At 52.5% G+C, this 21,855-nt stretch overlaps 1 protein-coding gene across 3 annotated transcripts in view; it reads right to left on the minus strand.

Annotated features, from left to right (window-relative positions):
- Positions 1–2,243: 2,243 nt before the first annotated feature.
- TRIM62 (tripartite motif containing 62) overlaps positions 2,244–21,855 on the minus strand; it is a 32,072-nt gene continuing 12,460 nt past the window's right edge. For all 3 annotated transcript variants that reach the window (XM_032602960.1, XM_032602968.1, XM_032602976.1), the window contains exons 3-6: positions 19,559–19,654; positions 14,657–14,913; positions 13,705–13,820; positions 2,244–4,820 (exon numbers count right to left, since the gene is read on the minus strand). In XM_032602960.1, coding sequence (XP_032458851.1) covers positions 4,270–4,820; positions 13,705–13,820; positions 14,657–14,913; positions 19,559–19,654 — 1,020 coding nt within the window. In that variant the 3' untranslated portion in view covers positions 2,244–4,269. The remainder of the gene's footprint in view (positions 4,821–13,704; positions 13,821–14,656; positions 14,914–19,558; positions 19,655–21,855) is intronic.

Genomic DNA, 21,855 nt, shown 5'->3' on the forward strand with positions numbered 1-21,855 from the left:
TCTGCCTCCATTATTCATAATTAAAATGATGAGCAAGATCTTCAAAAAATAGGAGGCCCATTTAAAGCTCTGCCTTTTACTAAATCTTTGCTGAATATTGGAAGTCTAGCACCAACAGGCATACCATTCTTGACAGGCTTCTATTATGAAAAAAGGACAACGGAAGTAAGGCCAATCTTTCAAAAGTTCTTTACATTAAATAGTTGAAGTAATCTTAATCGAAATAATAAACACTAGCTCTGCTCCCATATGGGCTTGTTAAGGTAGCAGAGCCTGGTACAATTGCACAATTCAATGGTGTGCAGCCTGGGTTAAGCTCCCATCTTGAATCCCACGGGGTTCACAGTTCTGGTGGCTGCTGCCTGTCACTGAAGCGGTCCTCGAAGTTGAAAGGCATTTCCAGGGAGGTGAGTGAAGAACTGGGCTTCAGCTTTGGACAGGCCTGGGTCTGATTTCCAGCTCTGCTGAGTACTGGCTGAGGGTTCCCCAGCAAGTAGTGTTTCCCAGCTCAAACACTGAGATAATGATACCAACCTCATGGGCTTGTCTTGACGTTAGAGAAGGTGCAAAAAGTACCAGCGCTTTGCTTGCTGACCATAAACAGGGATGCAAATGGGGGTTTCTGTCATTCTATCAATTCTTTCCTGCCCTGGGGAAGATCTTTCCTGATCCCTCCTTCCTCTCCAAGGCTGTGCTGCTTTTACCTCCCCTCTTTGCTTACCTGTTCAATGTGGGGTTCCTGGTATTAGCCTGATAATCCCAGATTCTTTCATCCAGGATTTCTCTGGACACTTGAAGATACCTCTTAGAGGTACCCTGATTTCCCAGAGTTCCCAGTTGTGTGTTCAGATTAGGTCCCTACAGTTACTCCCAGACACTTGGAAACTGGGAGTGAAGACTGGGCAGCGACCAGCCTTTCTTGGACCTGGTGCTGAGACTGAGTGGGGGAAGGCGAAGGAAGGAGCATGGATGGGGTGCTTCTCCTCCAGAGGACAGATCCACTGAGCAGAAACAGAGGGGTGTGGCTTTGGGGGAGTCACAGGGATCTGAGAGCATGGAGCTGGGGGGTGGAGATACTCTAGTTCCAGTATCAACTCCTACAACTTCTCTGTAAACTGGGGTGTTCTCCATCAGCCAGTCAGAGACCTCTCCCTCTGCCCTTGCCAATGGCCCCTCCTCCTCCTTGTTCATGTCCCTCTTCTTAGAACTGCAAACAAATCATGACTGGGGTTGTTCCCTCTCTTCCCTTCCCCGCCTCCTTGTATAGGTGAAGGTCCACCTCAGAGAGCATCCAGTATAACCTCCCTCATTCTGCAGGTGAGGAGACTGTGGAAAGGACCCTCACGGTACAAAATGAGTCAGCACAGAACAAAGACTAGGCCCGGGAGTCCTGTTTCCAAGGCTGCTGCAGTGCACAACTGCAGGGGGTCCCAGTGGCCTTTCTACTTACAGTGTGAACAGCCTTTGTGTCCACATGCAGGGCCCTGTCTCCTGGCCAGGCTGCTTCCCCATGAGTCAGAGGTGGGATGGACCTCCTTCAACCCAGCAGACCTGGGGACCTTCCTGGCCTAGGTGGTCCCACACCCCTCACAAGGCACAAGGAAGAAGATAGACTGCTTAGGGGCAGAACCAGCCCAGAGGTTCAGAAAACCCACACAGTTCCAGGCACTGATTCTGGGTGGCAGCTGGTGTGAGAGGCAGGTCCTCCCTAAATGCACTGCACTTTGCAGCTTCTCCTCCAGAGGACAGAGCCGCTGAGCAAAAATTATGTGAGATTGGTGTGATTATCCCCATTTTCCATGTGAGAAAACTGAGGTCCAGAGAGGTTAAGTCATTTCTCTAAAGGCATCCAGTGACGGAGCCTGGATTTAAGCCTAGGTCTGTGGGGTTCCAGTGACTAGGCTCTTGCCACTGTCTCATAATCTCCCCTCTGTCTGCTCCCAAGGCTACCATCATGCCCTCCTCCAGGCAAAGACTGACAGTCTTCCCCGACTGGTAAGTTCTGACGTGAGTGCCTTGGGCTCACTCAGTTCTAAGCTCACTTACCAGGTGTGGGACATGGGACTGTAGGCAAGTCATGTCCTCTCTATGAACCTCATTTTTCCCCCTCTGTAAAATGGGCATAATACTATCTACCTGGTAGGGTTGCTTTGTGGTTTAGCCATGCTGATGTATGTATGCTGCCTGGGCCAGGATAGATGGGCCTCTGTGTGTGTCAAAATGAATGGAACTGACAGCTCACAGCCTGTAACTTTAATTTAATATAAATTCATCATAACTCACAAAATGGGCAACATTTAAAATAAAAATACTGCTGGGGGTGGCCCAGATTCTGGTAGCTGAATGGTTGGGGTGAGTGAGACTGAGGATTCCTCCCACCCAAGGGAGGCCCCAGTGGGCAGCAGTTGTGAGGTGGGAGCCCCCCCAAGTTCAGCTAGTCTGGCTCCTTTGAGATGGCGGTGGTCAGAGACGCCAAGTTCAGAATCTAGGCCCCAGGACTAGAAAGAAAAGCTAAGGCCTGGGAGACATTTCAGCTTGGTCCTGCAGGCCCGCTCCTGGGGCTCCTGTCCTGGACAAGGACAAAGCCACGGAGCAGGACAACTAGAGGCTCTGCTGCTTCAAAGCCAAGGCCTAGAGGTGGATTCCAATGGCAAAAACTGAAGGTGGGCTTGTTCAACATCCATTCTAACTTTCTTCTATTGTGCCTTTTTGTACGGATGAGGCTGGAAAGAAGAAAAGTACATTTCCCAGACTCCCTTGCAGCCCAGGTTCTGGATCTGACTTAAGTTTCCCCACACAGAATCCCTCGTAGACATTTGTTTTTTGTTTTTTTGCAGTACGCGGGCCTCTCACTGTTGTGGCCTCTCCCGTTGCGGAGCACAGGCTCCAGACGCGCAGGCTCAGCGGCCATGGCTCACAGGCCCAGCCGCTCTGCGGCATGTGGGGATCTTCCCGGACCGGGGCACGAACCCGCATCCCCTGCATCGGCAGGCGGACTCCCAACCACTGCACCACCAGGGAAGCCCCCCCTCGTAGACATTTGGATCTGGAAATTGAATTGAACGGGGGGAGGCAGCCCTCAGGACATCCACTGACTGGCGCGGACAGTAGCAGAGTCAGCGCAGTTCTGCAGCCAGCAGCTTCTTGATGCAGGGGCTTCCTGCAGATGGGAGCAGTATTCCTGGTCTCAACAGACATGATGAATTTGGCGGCTGGGAGCTGTTCCTGGAAATTCAGCAGAGTCTGCTCCTCCAGCCCTTCCAATGATTTTACAAAGCCACTAGGGACCTGGTAATAAATCCTTGTCTAGAGCTAAAACAGCTCTTGTTTTCTGCAACAGGATCCCAACTGAGACAGATGCCAAGATTGATGAGGGGGGCCCAGCTGACACCCACCCCAGTGCTCAGGGCCTGACTAAAATACTGCTCCCCACAGCCTCGCTACACCCTAGCCTGATCACAGAGGCCTGGCTGGACCCTTGTTTGGAGCTGCCGGGGACCTCCACCATCCAGTGGTGATTGTCCTACGTCCGGGTGTGACATTATCTGGCCTTAAGACCTGTGGGCAGGAAGGTGGTGGCACAGTGACTGTAACATGTGGGCTTAACTACTGACAGTCTTCCCTGGCTGGTAAGTTCTGACGTGAGTGCCTTGGGCTCACACAGCCTGTGCCTGTGGCTTCCACAGGCCACAGCATCATTTCTACCCACAGATAAGTGGGAAAATCGTGAAGCTCTTGGTACAGGGATGGAAGCAGAAGGTGGTTCTCAGGCAACCCCGGGACTAGCTACCGCCTGTGTCCACTGTGGGCTGGGATTGAGGATAAAACGGCCCTTCACTAGCTTGATCAGGGGCAAGTCTTAGGCCTGGAAGCATAAGAGGGTTCTGTGTCTCTTTCAGGCAGCCAACTGCTGGCAACCACTGACACATCCTGAGCTTAGGGCATGTGGGCAGGAGGGAGACATAGGGACGCAGTCCTCTGCCCCTGAGAGGAGGGGCATGAGGGCTGGGCAGGGGCTGCCCTGAGGAGAAGCCGTGTCACACGGCTTGGACCAAAGCTGCATCCCCAGTAAGGTCAGAGCTACAGAACATCAATGCTGGAAGAGCTTCGGAATCGTGGAGCACAACCTCCATTTTACAGGGAAATGAGGGTAAACAACAGGCCTGAGATATCAGGTTGGCCCGGCTGGGCTGGAGTCCCGGCCTCCGCTCTCCGGGGCAGGGCTCTCGCTGGCGGCCATGCTCAGGTCTGCGGTCTCCCTCCGCAGCACTAGATGCGGACCGTGTTGATCCGCAGCGGCTGCACGTTCTTGCCATTGGCGTGGCTCTGCCCGGGGCTGAAGTAGGAGCAGAGCTTGCCGGGGAACTTCTCGCGGAAGGTGTACAGCCAGGACATGTCATCGGCGTTATAGAAGATGAGCAGGCCTTGGTCGTAGTCCAGGAAGACTCCCACCTTGTCGAGCTTGTCGCGGACATTGAGCCGCGTCCAGGGCTCGGTGCAGGCGCTGTACTGGTTGCCGTCGTGCATGACGATGCAGTAGAAGCCGCGGCTAGGCTGGATCTGGATGCTGCCCTTACGGCTCGCGGCTTCGTGCGCCAGCCCGATCACCCACTGGGTCTTCTCCGCCACCACCACCTCCCAGTAGTGGACGCCGCCACTGAAGGCCTCAGAGCCCAGCACCGACACCTCCACGTCGAAGCGCTTCGGTGAGTCCTGCAGCGGCTGTGGGTGCAGGTTGCCGTAGGCCACGATGGTGCAGTCGTCGGACAGGATGAGGCGCTGGTGGGCGGTGCCCGGGTCCAGGGTCAGGGCGGCTGGCACTGCCGGGGATGGAGGAGGAAGAGAAGATGAGTGGAGAGAAGGCGGTGGACCCACTCTATGGTTCCTCCCTGAGGACAGGTTCTGGTTGGCCCCCAGGAGGCTGTGTGATGCTGAATACAAGCCTGCCCTCCCTGGGCCTCAGCTTCCTCCTCTGTAAAACGGAAGGGTGACAGCTAAGGTCCTTTCAGATTTTAACCTGGCTGCAGGGGACAGGAGCTATGGCTGCTTGTTCATTGATGGTGTCCTGGGGCAAGGTACACAGTGGGCACTCCACAAAATTTGTTGAATAAATCTGAATGCGGTCCAGAATTGGGTCATTTCAGAGCTGGGAGGGAGCTTAAAGATTATTCGGGGGTTGGATAATCACCCTAAGGGGTGCTTTGGAAATTTGTTGGGGTGTTTGGGTTGTCTCAGTAGGTGGGATCCAGGGATGCTAAATGCCCTGTATGAAATGCACAGGGCGGTCCCATGCCCCCACCGATGAGGTTCAGACGCTCCACCAGATATTCACGGGGATGAAAAATCTTCACAATGACCTGAAGCTACAGCTTAACTCCATTTTACATATAAACATGAAATAATTTTTGTACAGTTTTAATATATACTTAATGTTTCGCAATGCAATTACCATATAAACTGGGGGAAGACGGAATTTGTTTTGTCTGGAATGTCACTGAGAATTGTTCACTTTTTTGGAAAATACTTCTCGAAGAAGAACACCGTTGACCAATAAAACCTACCTATTTAAGACTGCATTTGAGGCAGAATGATATTTTAGCTATGGTGTGAGCACCTGACTCGTTCATTATGTTTTCTAGGGTGGTTGTGTGTGAGCATCTACATATTGACATATGCAATTTTTATTATAAATAATTTCCTTCTATTTTTCCTTTATATCATAGAATATATATACACATATACATATATATGTATATGTGTATATATACTTGAAATTGTGAAAAGGTCATACTATCTTTGAGACATTACAAATTATTTGTTATGAAAAGTAGATGATGAGTCTGAAAAAGTTGAAAACCACTGATTCTAGGCCAGCTCTCCCATTTGACAGATGGGGAAACTGAGACCCAGAGAGGAGATGTGACTAGTCTCAGGTCACCAGGCAAACACTGGCAGAGCCAGGTCTAATCAAGACCATGCGTAATCCAGCCCCAGCCCTCTCTTCCTGCCTACCTCTCACTCAAAACCCGCCACCCCACTCAGGCCCAAAGCCTTCGCCCAGACTGTTCCCTCCACCGCCTCATCTCTGCTTGTTGTAATCACACCCCATGAGGCTCAGTTCCAGGGCCCATCCTCAGGGAAGCCTTCCTGGTTGCCCAGCAGGTATGCTCACTCCTTACTCTGAAATTCCTTAACTTTGTTTGTGCCCCTCTCCTGATACGTGGGGTAGTCTTCTGTGCCCATATCTTACCCCCATGTACACCAGGAGGGCAAGGACTGTGTACTCTCCTACCAGGCCCTCCCTGGTGGGCCCAGTGCCCAGCACACAGCCTGGCGCGCGGAATGTTTCCAGAAAGGCTCACCGAATTAAACTGACCCCGCTTGTGTTGGTCTCTGGGCAGGCAGCACAGGCTGGGGCACCCGGTTCTGGGCCGGCCACACTGGCTTAGCAGGTCTGGCTCTCAAAGTCTCATGAACTCTTGTCAAGGACTCTGTTTACTCTTGCCTCCCTGAGGGAGCTGATGCTCAGCCAGAAGGAGGAACCTAGAATTGGCTCTCATTAGCCTGGATGAGCATTTCCAGGGCAGAGTAAGGCAGAGGGGAGAAAAGGAGAAGGAATCCTGTCACTGGTTCCTTGGAGCAAAGAAAGGACTCCTCCAGCTGGCTCTCTGGTGCTTTCCTTATCTGGCGGAGCGGAGGCATGACTGTACGTGGCAGGGGCATCATCACCTCCTGCTGGAGCCACCTCTGCTGGCTGCATATACACAGGGAAGTAAAATGCCTCAGTGATGGCAATCATCTCCACAGGGGGTGACAGCCCGTCCCTGAACTGTGCTCCTGTTCACAGTCCACTGACAAAACTGGCCATTGACTTGCAGCAAGCTCCTTCCATGAGCTCTGTCAGGAATAAATTTAGTCCTGAGTTCTACATTCTTCTTTCCTGTTCTTAGAAGTCAGAGGGCTGTATGGAAACAATTAGCCCTGTGACTAGAGGGGTCAATGGAAACACAATTTTCTATCCAGGGACATAGAAGAGGGGAGCCGTGAGAAGGAGTTCATACACTGAGTCAGCGTATGAACGTTTCGCCCTGTCATCTGGTCACAGCGCAGCCTGTCGGGCCAGAAGGCTCCTGCCATGTGGAATGTGGGTGTTCCCACAGTGGGATCCAGAGGTAGGAGGTGGAAGAGATGTAGGAAGTATGTGTGAGGGGGAGCTCGGGAGAGAAGAATCATCTAATCAGACACACATGGGGCCACTCCTACTGGCTGTGGAATGTGGGTCATACTCAGGTGTCTATGGCAGAGGGGCAAGAGGGACAGAGCGGGCACATTGCCAAGGTGTGGGCAGCTGTGGTTGAGTGCCTCACGGGAAACTGGGCCTTATGTCTCAGGTGCCCAGGATGATTGGAGGAGACCAGCGACAGGCAGAAACCGAGGTTAGAAGGACCAGTGGGGAGACTAACACGCAGGCAGGGGGGCTCAGCCCCATACTCTTAAGCCTAACTAGGGCAACGTGGGCCCTTCCAGTGCCACTGATGAGTGGGGAGGACACCCTAGGAGGCAGGCAAGTGGGCTTTCAGTGGTTCTGAGTTTGGGCCTGTAGGACGGAGGAAATCCTCACTGCACTGAGGGCTAACTCCTTGGCGTGGACCCACAGGCTTGAAGCCCAAAGGACTTACCGGAGATAGGACCTGCCACTCATTGGGTGTGCTTAGGGGCGGCGTCTGCCGTTCATTGGTCAGTTCTGGCAATAGAGGCAGGGCTGGAGGGGCGGGACCTGATCCACAGGGGGCAGGGCCCAACAGCCCATAGGGTGAGGCTAGGGGCAGGGCCTGGCATTCTTCTGAGGCAAAGGGTGTGGCTTGATGCTTAGGAGGCTTTTACACCCCAAAGGGTGGGCTGAGGTCCCCCTCCTCATAAACAGACTTCCTGTCTTCGGGCCTCTCTCAAGTCCTCCCAGGGGCTAGGGCTGACAGAAGTAACAGCCTTTAGGCCAGAGAGGTACCCAGCTGGGGACATGGCAATACCTTTTCCCCCTCTGAGAAGTCAGTCCCTGTGCGGGGACTGGCAATCCCTCCACCCATCCTTTATTCTCAGGAGAGGTGACAGACTCGTCAGACAGACGCAAAACAAATCCCGTCCCCTGGGGTTCACAATTGTACAGGTCAGAGCTCTTTTCTAGGTCCTGGGACACTTTTATAAAAACAGAAAGCAGGCACTGAGGCAGTCCATCTGGTCTCCAGGTGTGTTCTCCATCCATTTAAGCCTCTCTGAGACCTCCAGGTCAAAAGGCAAGGAGCGTGGACTGCGGGGGGGCCCAGGAACTGTCTCCTGGCCACCATCAGCCACATACCGCGGTGGCCCAAGCGGCAGAGAAACCCCAAAGTCCAGCACCATCACTTGGCAGCGAGTGGCTTGTGCCTCTTTGTTCTCAAGGACAATCAGCTCTTTCCTCTGGCCAGGCCTTTAAGAAGTCTGGCCCCTCAGTCCTCCTGCCTTCTCAGGCCCTCATGGGACCAGTACAGCAGCTCCAGGAGCACAAATTACTATACCCATTTTCCAGAAGAGGAAACTGAGGCTCCAGGGAGACTTCTCTGAGTTAAGTGGCTTGCTCAAGTTGCCACTTTGGGTGGAAGCAGAGCTGGAACTTGAGCTAATATCTTTCACACCATGTCCTTTCCTTTATGTGGCCCTAGAAAGCCTGTTCAGCAAGACTGAGGAACCATCTGACGATTCACGATAATCATAAGAAACGGGTCTCAAGCATTTACTAAGTTCCAGGATTATTATCACAAATAAATCATCTTATTTAATTCTCCTACCTACCCTGGGAGACAAATCACACCTTCCGCATCCCTGTTTTACAGGTGAGGAAACAGGCTCAGAGAAGGCAGACGTCTGCCCTGCGTCGCACAGCTAGGCAGTGAACATGCTGGAACCCAAAATGATTGGATTCAGATAAGCAGGAGGAGGAGAGAGCAGCCCAGGAGAGGGAGGTGGCCGAAGCAAAGGAAGTAGTGTCTGGTGTCCTCTGGACAATGGCCACCTGGCCTGGGTGGGGAGGAAGTTTGTGCCTAGGAGCTGGGGCAATCAGGCCAGGCAGTTGGAGGAGAGTTTCCAATGTCAGCTGAGAGGTGGGGCAGGGGTGTGGGTGGTGGTGGAGAGTGGAGGTTCCAGATCACGGGAGTGACAGGTGTTCTATGGAGTTCTCAGGTGACCCAATAGGGAGGCTGAACTGGAAGAGGGGCAGGCAGGAAGCTGCTAGAATCCAGGGCTAGGTCCCTGGGGGCACCTGCCCCTCCCAACTGGACAAAAAGAACCTTGGTTTTGGTAGAGGAACCAGAGTGACTTCACAGGTCCTACAGACAAAGGAAGGGGCCCAGCTAACCAGGTCACTGTTCTCCGAACCCCCAGGGGCCGCTGTCCTTGGCAGGATGTTCAGGGCACACCCTACTGCTCCCTCAGCCCCTCTCCTACAGGCAGCTTTCCCTGGGGCAGCGGTTCTTAACTGGGGCTGATTTGCCCCATAGGGGACATTGGGCAATGTCTGGAGACGAATTTGGTTGTCACAGCTGGAGGGGGTGTGTGCGGCATCTAGTTGGGTAGAGACCAGGGATGCTGTTAAACGTCCTACCATGCACGGGACAGCCCCCAAGACAAGGAATTATCCAGCCCCAAATGTCAATAGCGCTGAGGCTGAGAAACCCTGCCCTGGGGCAATCAGCAAATTCCCCCATCCACTTGTTCACTTGTGAGGGAGTCAAGGAGGGAACACTAGCACCCTTATAATACAGAGGAGGAAACTGAGGCTCAGAGGGAGGAAGTGACTTGTCCGAGGATGTGCAGCAAGTTCCTTCATTCAACAAATAATTATTGAGCACATACTTAATGCCAGGCCCTATTCTATTGGGTTGGCCAAAAAGTTCATTCGGAGTTTTCCATATGTAAAGGACAAACCTGAACGAACTTTTTGGCCAACCCAATAGTAACAGAACTGAGAGCAGGACTCGTTCATTTCTTTATTCATTCATCCACAAACATTTACTGTGCTGGCTGCTGGGGATGCATAGTGATGAATCAGACTCAGCCCCTGACCCCTCAGAGCTCACGGTCTAGTAAGAGAGACAGTCATGCAGACATTAACAAAACAGTGAGACCAGGAAAGCCCAGGGCTACCTGGAGAAATCCAGGAAGGCTTCCCAGAGGAGGTGTTTATAAACTAAGATGTGAAGGAGAGTAGCAGTTAGTCATCAAAGATTAAGGTTTGTGTCGAGTGTTCTTGGCAAAGGGAATAGCATGTGCAAAAGTGTGGAGGAGAGGGAATATGGCTCATGTAAAACCTGAAGATGGTTCAGTGTGGCTGACTGTGATACAGAGGGGAGAATGAGAGGATGGCTGGGCCCAGATCTCATAGGGCCTTGACTGTCAGGCTGAGGTGCCTGGGTTGCCTCTCTGAGCTGTGGCAGCTGTGATAAATAGAGCTCCTGAGACCATCTGCCTGAGGGGCTTCCCTGGGTCAGGGGAGGGGACAGGACCCTTGGAGGGGCTTCTTGCCTCCTTCAGTTATGCTGCTTCACCCATGTGTGGCCCTCACCCTGCTGGGTCCCAGTGTGCAGGTCTCTCCAAGGCTGGGAGCACACAGAGACCCACAACCCCAGGAGGAGAGCCAAGAGCCCCACCCAGTCGGCTGGAAAGTGGGCCCTTCGCCCAACTACTGCCCCCTTTGTCAATGAGGGCACAGAGCCAGATTTAAGGGTTCTAGGAGATGTCCCTTCACTTTTGTGCAATTGGTCATGATGCATCCATCCAATGAGGTCTTCAGTCACCGGGAGGGGAGCCCCATCCCTGTTCAGCATTCACACCCTCAGTGATTGTCCTCAGTCCTTCTCCATCTGTACCTGAAGGCCAATCGTGAACATCCTGGGATCATTCACGCCCCTGCCCTCCCCACCGCCTTTGCCTACACAGTTCCCAATGCCGGGGATTGTCCTAGGCACCTCCAGGCCCCACCCTTTCCTGAGTGGGAAAGCCCTCAGTTTTCAGTGCTCAGTTCAAACATCATCTACTCAGTGTTCCCCTGGCTCCTCCCTCGCCCCATCCAGAGCCTCCTGTTGTCCCTCTGGGCTCCCATGACCCCATGTAAGTCCCTCATCATGGTCCTGGTCCCACCGGACTATCAGGGTCTGTTGTCCCATCTGTCTCCCCTGATTCTGAAAGTGCCTCGAAGGACTTTCAGTGTTTGTAGATCAAAAGAATGAATCCAGATAGGTGGAAAGAGCACTGATTGCTGTGTGACCTTGGGAAATCAGTGAGCCTCTCTGAGCCTCAGTCTCCCCAGCAGTCTTCCTGGGTTGGTAGTATGAGGCCAGAGAATGCCTGGTTAGTTTAGTAGGTAAGGGCACAGGCTCTGGCATCTGACGTGTCTGGGTTTAAATCCTGGCTATACCATTTACAGGTTGTGACCACGACAAGTTCCTAACAGCCCTGTGCCTCAGTTTCCTCATCGAAAAAATGATAATAACAGTGTCTACCTCTTAGGGAGAAGTCTCCTCTATATCCTTGTCTCACCTCTATCCTTGTCCCGCAATGTCAGGGACATTGCGCCTGACTCAGGAACACAGAAGGTTCCCTGCTGCCAATAGGTTCCACTCTGATGCCCTTGCGGGTTGTGTGATTTCGGGAAGGTGTTGACCTCCCAGTCCCAGGGTCTACTAACTCTACTAGAAACCCATTTCAGACTTTCTCCTCTCGGCAGATTTCCCATGACCTCCTCTAGCCCATCCTCATCTCAGCGGATGACCTTGCTTCCTGCCTTACTGGGAGAGGTGAAGAGAATTCCCGGGAGCCCCCACCACTGCCCGCTCTGCTTCGGGGCCCATTCATTCTACCTTTTCCTGGCTCCTAGCAAAGGCAGAGGCAGGTCCCACTCGTGGCGGTCACCCCGGCACCTCTCCCTCCTTCACCCTCAATTCTGCCTTCTGCTACTGGATCTTTTCCATGCCCCCCACCCCTCCCATATATGCTGCCATTTCTTCTACCTTAAACAAATAGCCACGGCCATATTCTCTCTCCTTCCCTTAAATAAAACTCATTGAAAGCACTGTCTCCACTTCCTCTCTCATTTTCTCTTGGACGGTCTCCAGTCAGGCTTTTGCCTCTATTGCTCCACCAAAGCAGCTCTTGTCAAGGTCACCAAGACCCGGAGAACAGTCAGTTCTGATCCTCCCACACTTGGGGTCACAGCTTTGCCACCACTATCCACTCTCTCCTCCTCGAAACACTTTCTCCACTTGGCTTCCAGGACAGACGCAGGTCTTCCTCCTATTCTCTGGGTCCCCCTCCTGTCCTTGACTTCTAGGAGCGGCCTAGGGCTCCATGTGTTAGAGTGGCCCTCTCTCTTTTCTCTCTACCCCCACTTCCCAGGTGACCTCATCCTGGCTCATTCAATACGGTCCACATGTAGACAACGCCAGCCCTGACCCTCCTCCCGTACTGCAGACGCGTCATTCCCACTACCTTCTCCATGTCTGCACTGAGACTTCTAACTGGCATCGCGAACCTCACATGATTACAACTTCATCTTCCCAGTCACCTCAGCCAAAATCGTTGTAGTCTTCCTTGTCATTTTTTTTCTCACACCCGAGATCCAATCCATTAGCAAATCCTGTCGGCTTTCTGTTCAAAATAGATCCTAAATCCAATCACTTCTCACCACCTCCACTGCCACCACCCTGCTCCAGGCCACCATCATCTCTCACTTGCATTGTTGCAGTGGTCTCCTAACCTCTACCCTTTACCCCCTGCAGTCTATTCTCAACCCAGCACCCAGAGGGATACTTTAAAAATTTAAGCCGGCTTATGTCGCTTCACTGCCCCAAACCTTCCAATGGCTCGCATCTCACTCAGCATAAAATTTAAAGTTTTCATATGGGCCTCCAGGCTCTCATGGTCTGGCTACTGCTACTGACCTGACCTCCTCACCTCCACCCTCCCTCTCACTCATTCCACTCCAGCCACGTGAGTCTCCTTACTGTCCCTTGAACATGCCAGGCTTGCTCCTGCCTCAGGGCCTTTGCACTTCCTATTCCCACTGCCAGGAACACTCTTTCCTCAGATACCTACATGGCTCATTCTTCTCTTTCCTCCCTCAGGTCTTTACTCTACTGCTTCCTTCTCAGGGAGGTCTTCTAACTGGATCCCCTACTAAACGTTCAATCCTACCTCAACATCCCTTAGCCCCTTTCCTTATCTTTTATCATTATCTAAAAAACTGTGTATTTTACTTATTTAATTTTGTTTTCTTTCTCCCTCACACCCTAGGATGTAAGTAAGATGTACGAGGGTAGGGATTGTTGCCTGTTTTGCTCACTGCTATATCTCTAGTTCCTAGAATAGTGCCTGGTGTGAGGTAGGTGCTTGATATATCCTGTACTCATAGAGTGAATGAGTGAACCACCCAGGGCCTCAGTCTCTTCATCTAGAGAATGGGTACACTAGTAGAACCTACCTACTCTTGTGCTGGTGCCCAGCACAGGCCCTGGAACATAGTAGGTGCTCAGCAAGGCACTCTTCTCATCCCTCTGCCCTGCCCCCATGGCATGTGTAGAGCAAGGGGTGGGCTGGGCCGGGCCCCATCTAGCTCCAACCCATGATAATCCTTGCCTCTTCCTGAGCCGTACAGGAGAGTGGCAGGAAGGGCCTTACCTGGGTGGATGTCCTGGAACAGGGACTTCCAGATGGTGTACTGCAGGGGACCTGTGTACTTGGAGGTTGGGAAGTCTTCGTAGGTCAGATTGGTCTCATGGATTTTCCCTTTGAGCCTGGAAGGAGAGCAAGAGAGCAGGCCACATTGGGGGCTGGATTCCTGTCCCAGCACCTCAGGGAAGCTGGCATAGGGCGAGGTCATGTGTGGGAAGTCTGCTGGACCCAAGCACCGACTCAAGTGCCTGCTTGTGCCACTTCCTAATTCTCTAGCTGTTGCCCTCAGTTTCCTAATCTTTAAAATGGGTACTATGATAACACCTGCTTCCTAGGCTTGTGAGGATTACATGGCATAATGTATGTAAAATGCTTAGCATGGTACTTGGCTCAAGGTCAACACTGAATACATGATGTTAGCTATCAGTATTGGTCATTAATGAACCAATAATTAAGTGTTATTATTATTAAAGGCAGCTATGGAACTAGAGAGACCTGGGCTTGAATCCTGGCTCCCCCACATACTAGACGAAGGGTCTTGGTCAGTTGCTGTAGCTTCTTTGTGTCTCAGTTTCTACATGTGTGAAATGGTGATGGCAGTGGTAACTACCTCCAAGGGGCTATTAGGATTATAATAATTTACAGATTATTATTTATTATATATAGTATTAATGTTATTATAAATAATAGATAATGTAAAACACATATTTGTAATATAATATAAAGCACAAAAAACAAGTAATATCCTATATGATTATAAGTATTATATATAAAATAATATGAATACATAAAGCTTTTACCCTAGGCTCTGGCACATAGCAGATGTCCTGTGTATTTGATGGAGATTTGAATGAATGAATTCTCTGCTAACCACGCCATCTGCCTCCAATCCCAGCATCCCACAAGGGCCAGGGAGGGGATACCCCCTGGAGAAGACCCACAGCAGGTGGGCACTTACCGCTCAGACAGCGAGGCCACCCCGGCCAGGAAGGTGTGCCGGTCAGTTTCAGCCAGCCGCTCCTGCAGGATCTGGGCCCCCTCCTGCACCTTGCGCAGCTGCTGGCTGTAGCGCTGGACTTTCTGCTCAATGTCAGTCAGCGTGCGGGCCGTGTCTGCCTCTAGCTCCTCCAGCATGGCCTTCTGCCGTTCCCGCAGCAGCCGGTGCAGCCGCTCAAAGACCTCCCCAATGGTGGTCCGCAGGCTTTTGGTGGAAGACTGTGGAGACAGTCATCCGGGGTCAGTCAGGGAGAGTGGATGGGGTGATCCCTGGGTGAGAGGAGGAAACCGAGCGTCTTGGCACGCACAGAGGAAAGGTGGGAAAGGCATGTCGGTGAGGGGATGGCACATGCAAAAGCATGGTGGCAGGAGAGAACTGGCATAGCAGGGACAGCAGATAATTGTTCTCTGTTAGGAAACTAATGAAATGGTCCAGGTGAGACAATGAGGCTTGAACTAGGGGAGCAGCAGATGGACACGGCTTGAAAGATATTTGTAGGAGAGCCTCTTTGACCCTGGTGACCAACTGGCTGGCTGTAGGGGTACAGGAGAGACAGGTGTAAGGATGATGTCCGGATTTCTGGCTTGGGGTCGGAGGGATGGGGAAGCTGGCAGGAGACGTGGGGGGCAGGGAGAGGATGCTGAGTTCAGTCTGGAAGACGGTGAAAATTTTATTTATTTATTTATTTGGCTGCACCACATGGCTTGTGGGATCTTAGTTCCCCAACCAGGGATCGAACTTGGGCCCACGGCAGTGAAAGCACAGAGTCCTAACCACTGGACTGCCAGGCAATTCCCTTAAATTTTTATTTTTAAAAAAACCACTCATGGGGCCCAAGCAAAGACGACAAGATCACAGATGTTAAAGAGCTTTATAAATGGCAACGTGCTGGGCAAAGCTTGGTGGTCACTCGCCCTGTCCCGCCACCCCGAGACCCTCTGGGAACAAGAGCTGGGGGGTCAAAGCCATCGTCACAGGAGACAAGCATGGACTTTCGTGTTTCTCTCTGCCCCCAAGGGTACTGCCAGGCCCAGGAGGGGTTGAGTGGTAAAGGGCACAGCTTTGGTGCCCAATGGCTCTGGGTCCCCAGCTGTGGCAACCTTAGTTGCCTGATATCTCTGAACCTTAGTTTTCTTATCTGGGAAAAGGGTATACAGCGACATTGCAGGGCTATGGTAAGTGAGGGAACATTCACAAAGTGCATGGTATTGTTTGAGGTGCAGACCCAGAGGCTGGTTATTAAAACACTGGAACAGGACATCCTAGAAGTCTTCGTGGAGAGATGACTTCTGAGCTGGGGCCTGAACGACGGGCAGGATGTCAGCTGGGCGGTGCGGGCAGCGGGCCGAGGGAACAGCACGAGGCAGGGTGACACTGGGCACACAAGTGCAGCTCGGCCGCAGCAGCAGCGTGTGGGGCCTGCCTCTGCAATTTGACTTTGTGGGATCCTGGCTGGGAGTTCACGGAGTCAGAGACCCTGCTGTGTTCAGTGCCCAGGGCTCTGTGGGAGGCTCCACAAAGGCTCAATTAGGGCCTGTTCCCTCCCAGTCGTCGCGGCTGCGGGCTGCCTGTGGCAGGAAGAGCTGCTGGCAGTGGGCCAGCCTCCCTGCGCATGCCCACCCAGTATGCAGGGCAGACAAAGGGGGTGGCGGAGAGGCTGGGGATAAAGGGCCAGGCTGCCTGTGGCCTCCCGGAGCCCCCTCACCCAGGGAGGGCCAAGGCTCCGGCAGCGGCAGGTCACGGTGGGGAAGCTGGGGCCTGCCCTCCCTGCACCGTCCACCACTGCCCTCCAAAGAGCCCCAGATCTCATGGCCACCCCTTCCGGCTGCTCATCGGCCAATCTGCAGCAGCGTTTGGCCCAAGGGCCACCCTCTACTAATAGAAACTTCTGGTTTGCCTCCCACCTCTGTGGCTGCTCCCTCCCTGCCACCCCTGTTCCTGAGGACTCGTCCAGGCTGGCTCCTTTTTTCACACCCCACAACTCACACTGCTTCGAGGATGGCTTCCAAGTCCATTTCGAAGGTCTTACATGTCTCCTGAGCGCCACAGTCATCTCTCCACCTGCCTCCTCCACGCATGCCCCTGGGTCCCACCAACTCACTGATTCCAAGTGTCAACTCCACATCTTTGCCAACAAACTTGCTGCCAGAGTGATCCTTCTAACGTGCAAACTGGGTCACAGCCAACCTCGTCTTTAGGAACCCTTCTTGGCTCCTTGATGACTAGTATAGTGCTAAATTTCTTAGCCTGGAATTCAAAGTCCTTAATCTGATCCCTGCTAACCTCTCTAGTGCTGCTGCATCATAATTCCACCTGCCGAGAGTGGACCCCTCCGCCAGCAAATGCTTTATTCAACTGACAAACTCCTACTCATCCTGCAAGACTCAGATCAAAAGCCACCTTCTCTGTGATACCTTCCTTAACTTTTCCAGGCAGTTAAATAGCTAAATGTTCCCAGAGCATTTTGTAAATATTCTGAATATACTGCCCCACATTTTATGTGGCTTCCCAGTTAGTGGATGAACCCCTCCCGGTAGGAATGACATCTTCCTTAGCCCTGCATCCCAGAGCCTGGCACAAGGCTGATGGTCAGGACCTGCTTGAGAGGTAAAGGAGGGAGGGGTCTTGCCCAAGATTGCTCCGTAGAGGTGGGTGCAGACTCCATCTTCTCTCTCAGGTAGGGGTCCAGTGTCCCCAGGACAAGAGGAGAGAAAGAGGCTGGGAGAGGGCAGCTCAGAAGTGGAACATCAGCCACCCCAGGAGTCCGAAATATGTCCGTGATGGGTTCTCCAGGCCTACCCGGCTTGCAGCCCACAAAGCCAGAGATCTCGCTGAGGACATTCCAGCATGAGGCTGGAATATGCACTAGGCTCAGACAGAACTGGACAGTAAGGTCTCAATTAGCTACTTATTAGCTGTGGGGCCTTAGGCCTGTCCCTCAACCTCTCTGGCCCTCAGTTTCCTTGGCAATAAAATGGAGACAACAACTATTCCTACCTCAAAAGGTATATCTTTTCCCCCCACTCATTTGTTCCACAACTATTTACTGTGTGCTAGACACTGTGTAGGTTCTGGAGAATCCTGCAGTCATGGAGGGGACATTCTGTGTGGTTCGGCGAGACAATGAATGGGGAACACAGTTCCCAGCACAGAGAAAGGTTCAGCTAAACCGGTGCGTCCCATTTACTCTAGTTTTTTCTAGGGCAGAGCCAGCCCCGCCCCACTCCCAATCCCTTCAGTCACAACTGGGAGAGCAGCTCCCACCCTGACCCACCACATCCCTGGGAACACACTGGGGCCTGGAAGAGCTGGGGCCATTTCAGAACAACACCCTGCCAAGAATGCGTCACTCGGTCAGGGCCGACCAAGGAAAACATTGGGCTGGGGGAGGGAGATCAGACGGGCCCTCAGGCCGGGCCATTGGAGGGGCAGGCGCCACAGGAAAGCCGAGTCAGGCACCAGGTGAAATATGACCTCCAAAGCATCCATAGGCATTTCTTGTATAAACATCCCAGTCCAGACAGGAAGCAGGGCTGGGGGAACTGGAGGGGAAGGTGGCCCCAGAGGACACCCCAGAGGTAGACAGATGGACAGGAAGGCAGGGGAGGAAAAGGTCAGTGGAGAAAAACAATGCGGGTGGGGAGTGGAGAGAAGAACAGAATGCTGGGGAGAAGAAACAGACCATAATATTCCCCTCTCATCCAGACAGAGGCTTCCATTTGCTTCTCTTCACCTGAGAGGTGTGGGATCACCAGGCAGGTGGGGAAAATGAGGCTGTGAGAAGCAGAGAGGCCAGAGTCCTGTGACTGCTTCCCATCTGATGCCCACTGAGGGTCCTGCCTGGAGGCACTCCAGAGTGTTCTCTGAAGAAATGTTCGTCATGACCTCCCTAAGACCCCACAGTGGGTTGGTGGCCAAGGTGGGGCACAGGTCTGGATCTCCAATGGCCTCTCCAGGCCTCAGGGGGACCTCTGGAGGCCCAGAGCATTCCAAAGGCTCTGCTTCAGCTGCTCCTGGCAGTGGCACCCCTGCAAATGGAGTGGAGCCACACTGAAATCACCCAAGAGCTTAGCAGTCAGGCCTGGGTCCCCAGTGCTTGGTTCCAGAAGGAGAGCAGAAATCAGAGCAAACCTTGCCCAGTTAGGGGTATCTGTGGGGGACTTGGAGGGAGCCCCTTGGAAGTGTGCTAGAATCCAGAACATCACAGCTGGAAGGAGCCTGGCAGAGTCCCTACAGCACGGATGGGAAGACTAGGGGCCCAGGTAAGTATGCAGTTTACCCAAAGTCACACAGCACGGTAGTGGCTGGATCAGAACCCAGGGCCTTCCTCTCAGGTCAAGAAAAATGGCTTTTCTTTTCAAACCACTGTGGCCAGAGCCTGCAGGGTTTGACGCTACTTTTCAGAGTCTATATCTCCAGTCGGAGTTGAAGAGAGGAGCTGATACCAGGGCTGAGCCACAAATCATCAGGAGGGCTTCGAAGGAACATTCTCAGGATTGGTTCCTTGGGCAATGGGTGTGTTTAGCAACGGGAGAAAAAAAAAAAAAAAAGAGACTAGGTACATTCTTCCAGCCCCGCAGGACGCCAGAGTTTTCCAAAGAGTCCCTGGTCCCACCTCAACTTTCACCCAAAGCAGGAAGGGAGAAAGGATCCCACTTGCCCTCAGTCATCTTGGAGTGGGTCCCCGCCCCATTTACCTTCAGGGAAGCCCCAGCCTCCGCCCCACCCCCATGCCCCGGCCTAACACCTGGAGTTTGGACCCTCGAAGCCCCGCCCCCACAGCAGGCCCAAAGCCACGCCCCTCAACTTCCCAACTGGCCCTGCCCCCACGAAGCCCCGCCCCCACGTCCCGGCCGGGCTTACCTTGGTCTCCGCCAGCTGTCTCTTGAGCAGCTGCAGCGCCTCCGTGTGCTCCCGCTCACTGTCCTGAAGGGCCTGAAGCTGCTCCTTCAGCTCCCTCTGGAACACAGACAAGATCGGGATTGGGGCGCGGGTCAGATCCGGCCCGGGTTTTCCGTGGTGATGCAGGGCCCAGGCCTGTCCACTGCGGGCACTGGAAGCTATCCTGGCCCCGTCCGTCTCCTGCCCCAGCACCCGCCTCCCTTCACAGTTTAACAACCACCACGTTCCGCAGAGTCTGTCTAACTATCTCCAGAGTCTGTTCCCATCTTCCATCTGGAGTTTTGCAACAGCCTCCTCTCCGGCCATCCTAGGGGCTCTGGTCTCCCTGTTTCCAATCTACCTCCACATACTTTCTGACCCACCCTGATTTGCTGGCCAAGACTCCTTGCTTAGAATCCTCTGGCAGGAACCAAGGCTGTACTGCTGTCCAGGGCTATGACTGACTGCCAACATCCCCTGAGCGCTTCCGGTGGGCTAGGCACTGTTCTTAGACCTTGGCTTGTCATTTAATCCTCTCAATAACCCTGAGGTAGGCACTATTATCAGCCCCCTTTTCCGATGGAGACACTGGTACAGAGAGGTCGAGAAACTGGCCCCGAGGCATACAGCTAAGCATGCAGGGGTAGTGCCAGAAATGGAACTCAGGAAGTCTGGTTCTGGAAACCATGATCGTGACACCAGGTGACATGTTTTCTATAGTGATGACACCCATGACAAACAACAAAAATCCATGACAGACAACAGGTCAAATTTTTAAATAAGGACAGGATCGGTATTACTCATTTTTCCTTTGCATCTGGTTCCTATATGGCTCAGCATGACACTGCTAGTCGTCTTTATTTAAAAATTTGATATTTTGTTCATCATGGGGGTTTTGGCATTAATTTTGATTTTTAAAAATTGCATTAGATATTATCTTGATTACTGAGCTTTGGGGCGCCTGCTTCAACCTTGCACCTGAAGCAAGAGCCTCAGTCCCCTGTCCCTAGTCCCACCTCTGTCTTCACCATCCTTCCGCCATCACTCCCAACCAGCCAAAGCCGTCTTCTTCCTGTGCCTCATGCTGGGCTTGTTTCAGCCTTATGACTTTGCACTTGCTGCTTCCTCTGCCTGGTGCACTTCACTCTCAGATTTTGTCCCTGTGATTCCTTTGTATCATTAACGTATCAACTCAGATGCTGCCTCCTCGGAGAGGTCTTGCCTGACCAGCCCATGCACAGCAGCATCCCTTCCACCCTCTTGTTTAGTGGTCTCCATAGCACCTCCTGCTGTCCATGATCTTGCATATTTATTTGACATTGTGTTGACTGTTCATCTCCTCCATTGGCATGTGAGTTTTATGAGGGCAAGAATCTTGTCTGGCTTGTCCACTGTTCCATCCCCAATGCTTAGAATAGTGTCCAGCACACAGTAGGGTCTCAATAAGTATTTGCCAAATGAATGAATGGGGTATGGAGGCTGGTGGCCCCCAGTACTTCTGGACTTTCAGCCTATTGTATCACAGCTCGTTGTTCTTCTGGCTGTCCATTATCCATCCCCATGAAGGGCAGGTCCTCCCTACCGTTTTCTCTCTATATCCCCCGTACCCATCAATGGCCTGGCACTGAGATGGGGCTCAAGGAAGTTTACTTTGGGAGTGAATTTCCAAGGAAAGAGCCTCTGAGCAGGGCCCGGGCTCCCTAGTCAGCCTGGGCTGTGAGTGATGCCAGGGAGTTGACTTCCCTGTTCACACTCACCTCCTGCCCACTCATCCCGTCAGAGCAGGGAGGGCCCTCAGAAAACATCTAGTCCAACTAATTCTACAGACTAAATAGCAACATGAGAAAATGGTCGTGATGACACACTAAGGGAAGCATGTAGAAAACAAAATGATCTGTGCTTACTATCCCTTATTCACTCAACAAGTATTTACTGAGCAATTATGATGCACCAGGCACTGTTGAGGCACTCGGGACACAGCAGAGAACCAGACAGATGCAGTCCCTACTAATAGGGATCTTCCAGTCTAGTGGGGAAGACAGATAATAACAAGGAAAATAATAAAAGAATCAGAGAGCTACCCATTATGGTCTATGCTCTAGAGAAAATAAAGCCGAATGGGATGGGTGGTGAATTTAGGTAGTGTGTCAGGGAAGGCTTCTCTGTGGAGGTCACACCTGAGATGACAGCTGAAGGATGAAGAGGAGGCAGCCTTGAAAATACGAGTTAGATAGAAAAATTGGAATAGCTGGTTTTGTGGGAGTAGAGAGCTTACACAG

Source organism: Phocoena sinus, chromosome 1 (genome assembly GCF_008692025.1).
Source record: "Phocoena sinus isolate mPhoSin1 chromosome 1, mPhoSin1.pri, whole genome shotgun sequence".
Lineage (NCBI taxonomy): Eukaryota > Metazoa > Chordata > Mammalia > Artiodactyla > Phocoenidae > Phocoena > Phocoena sinus.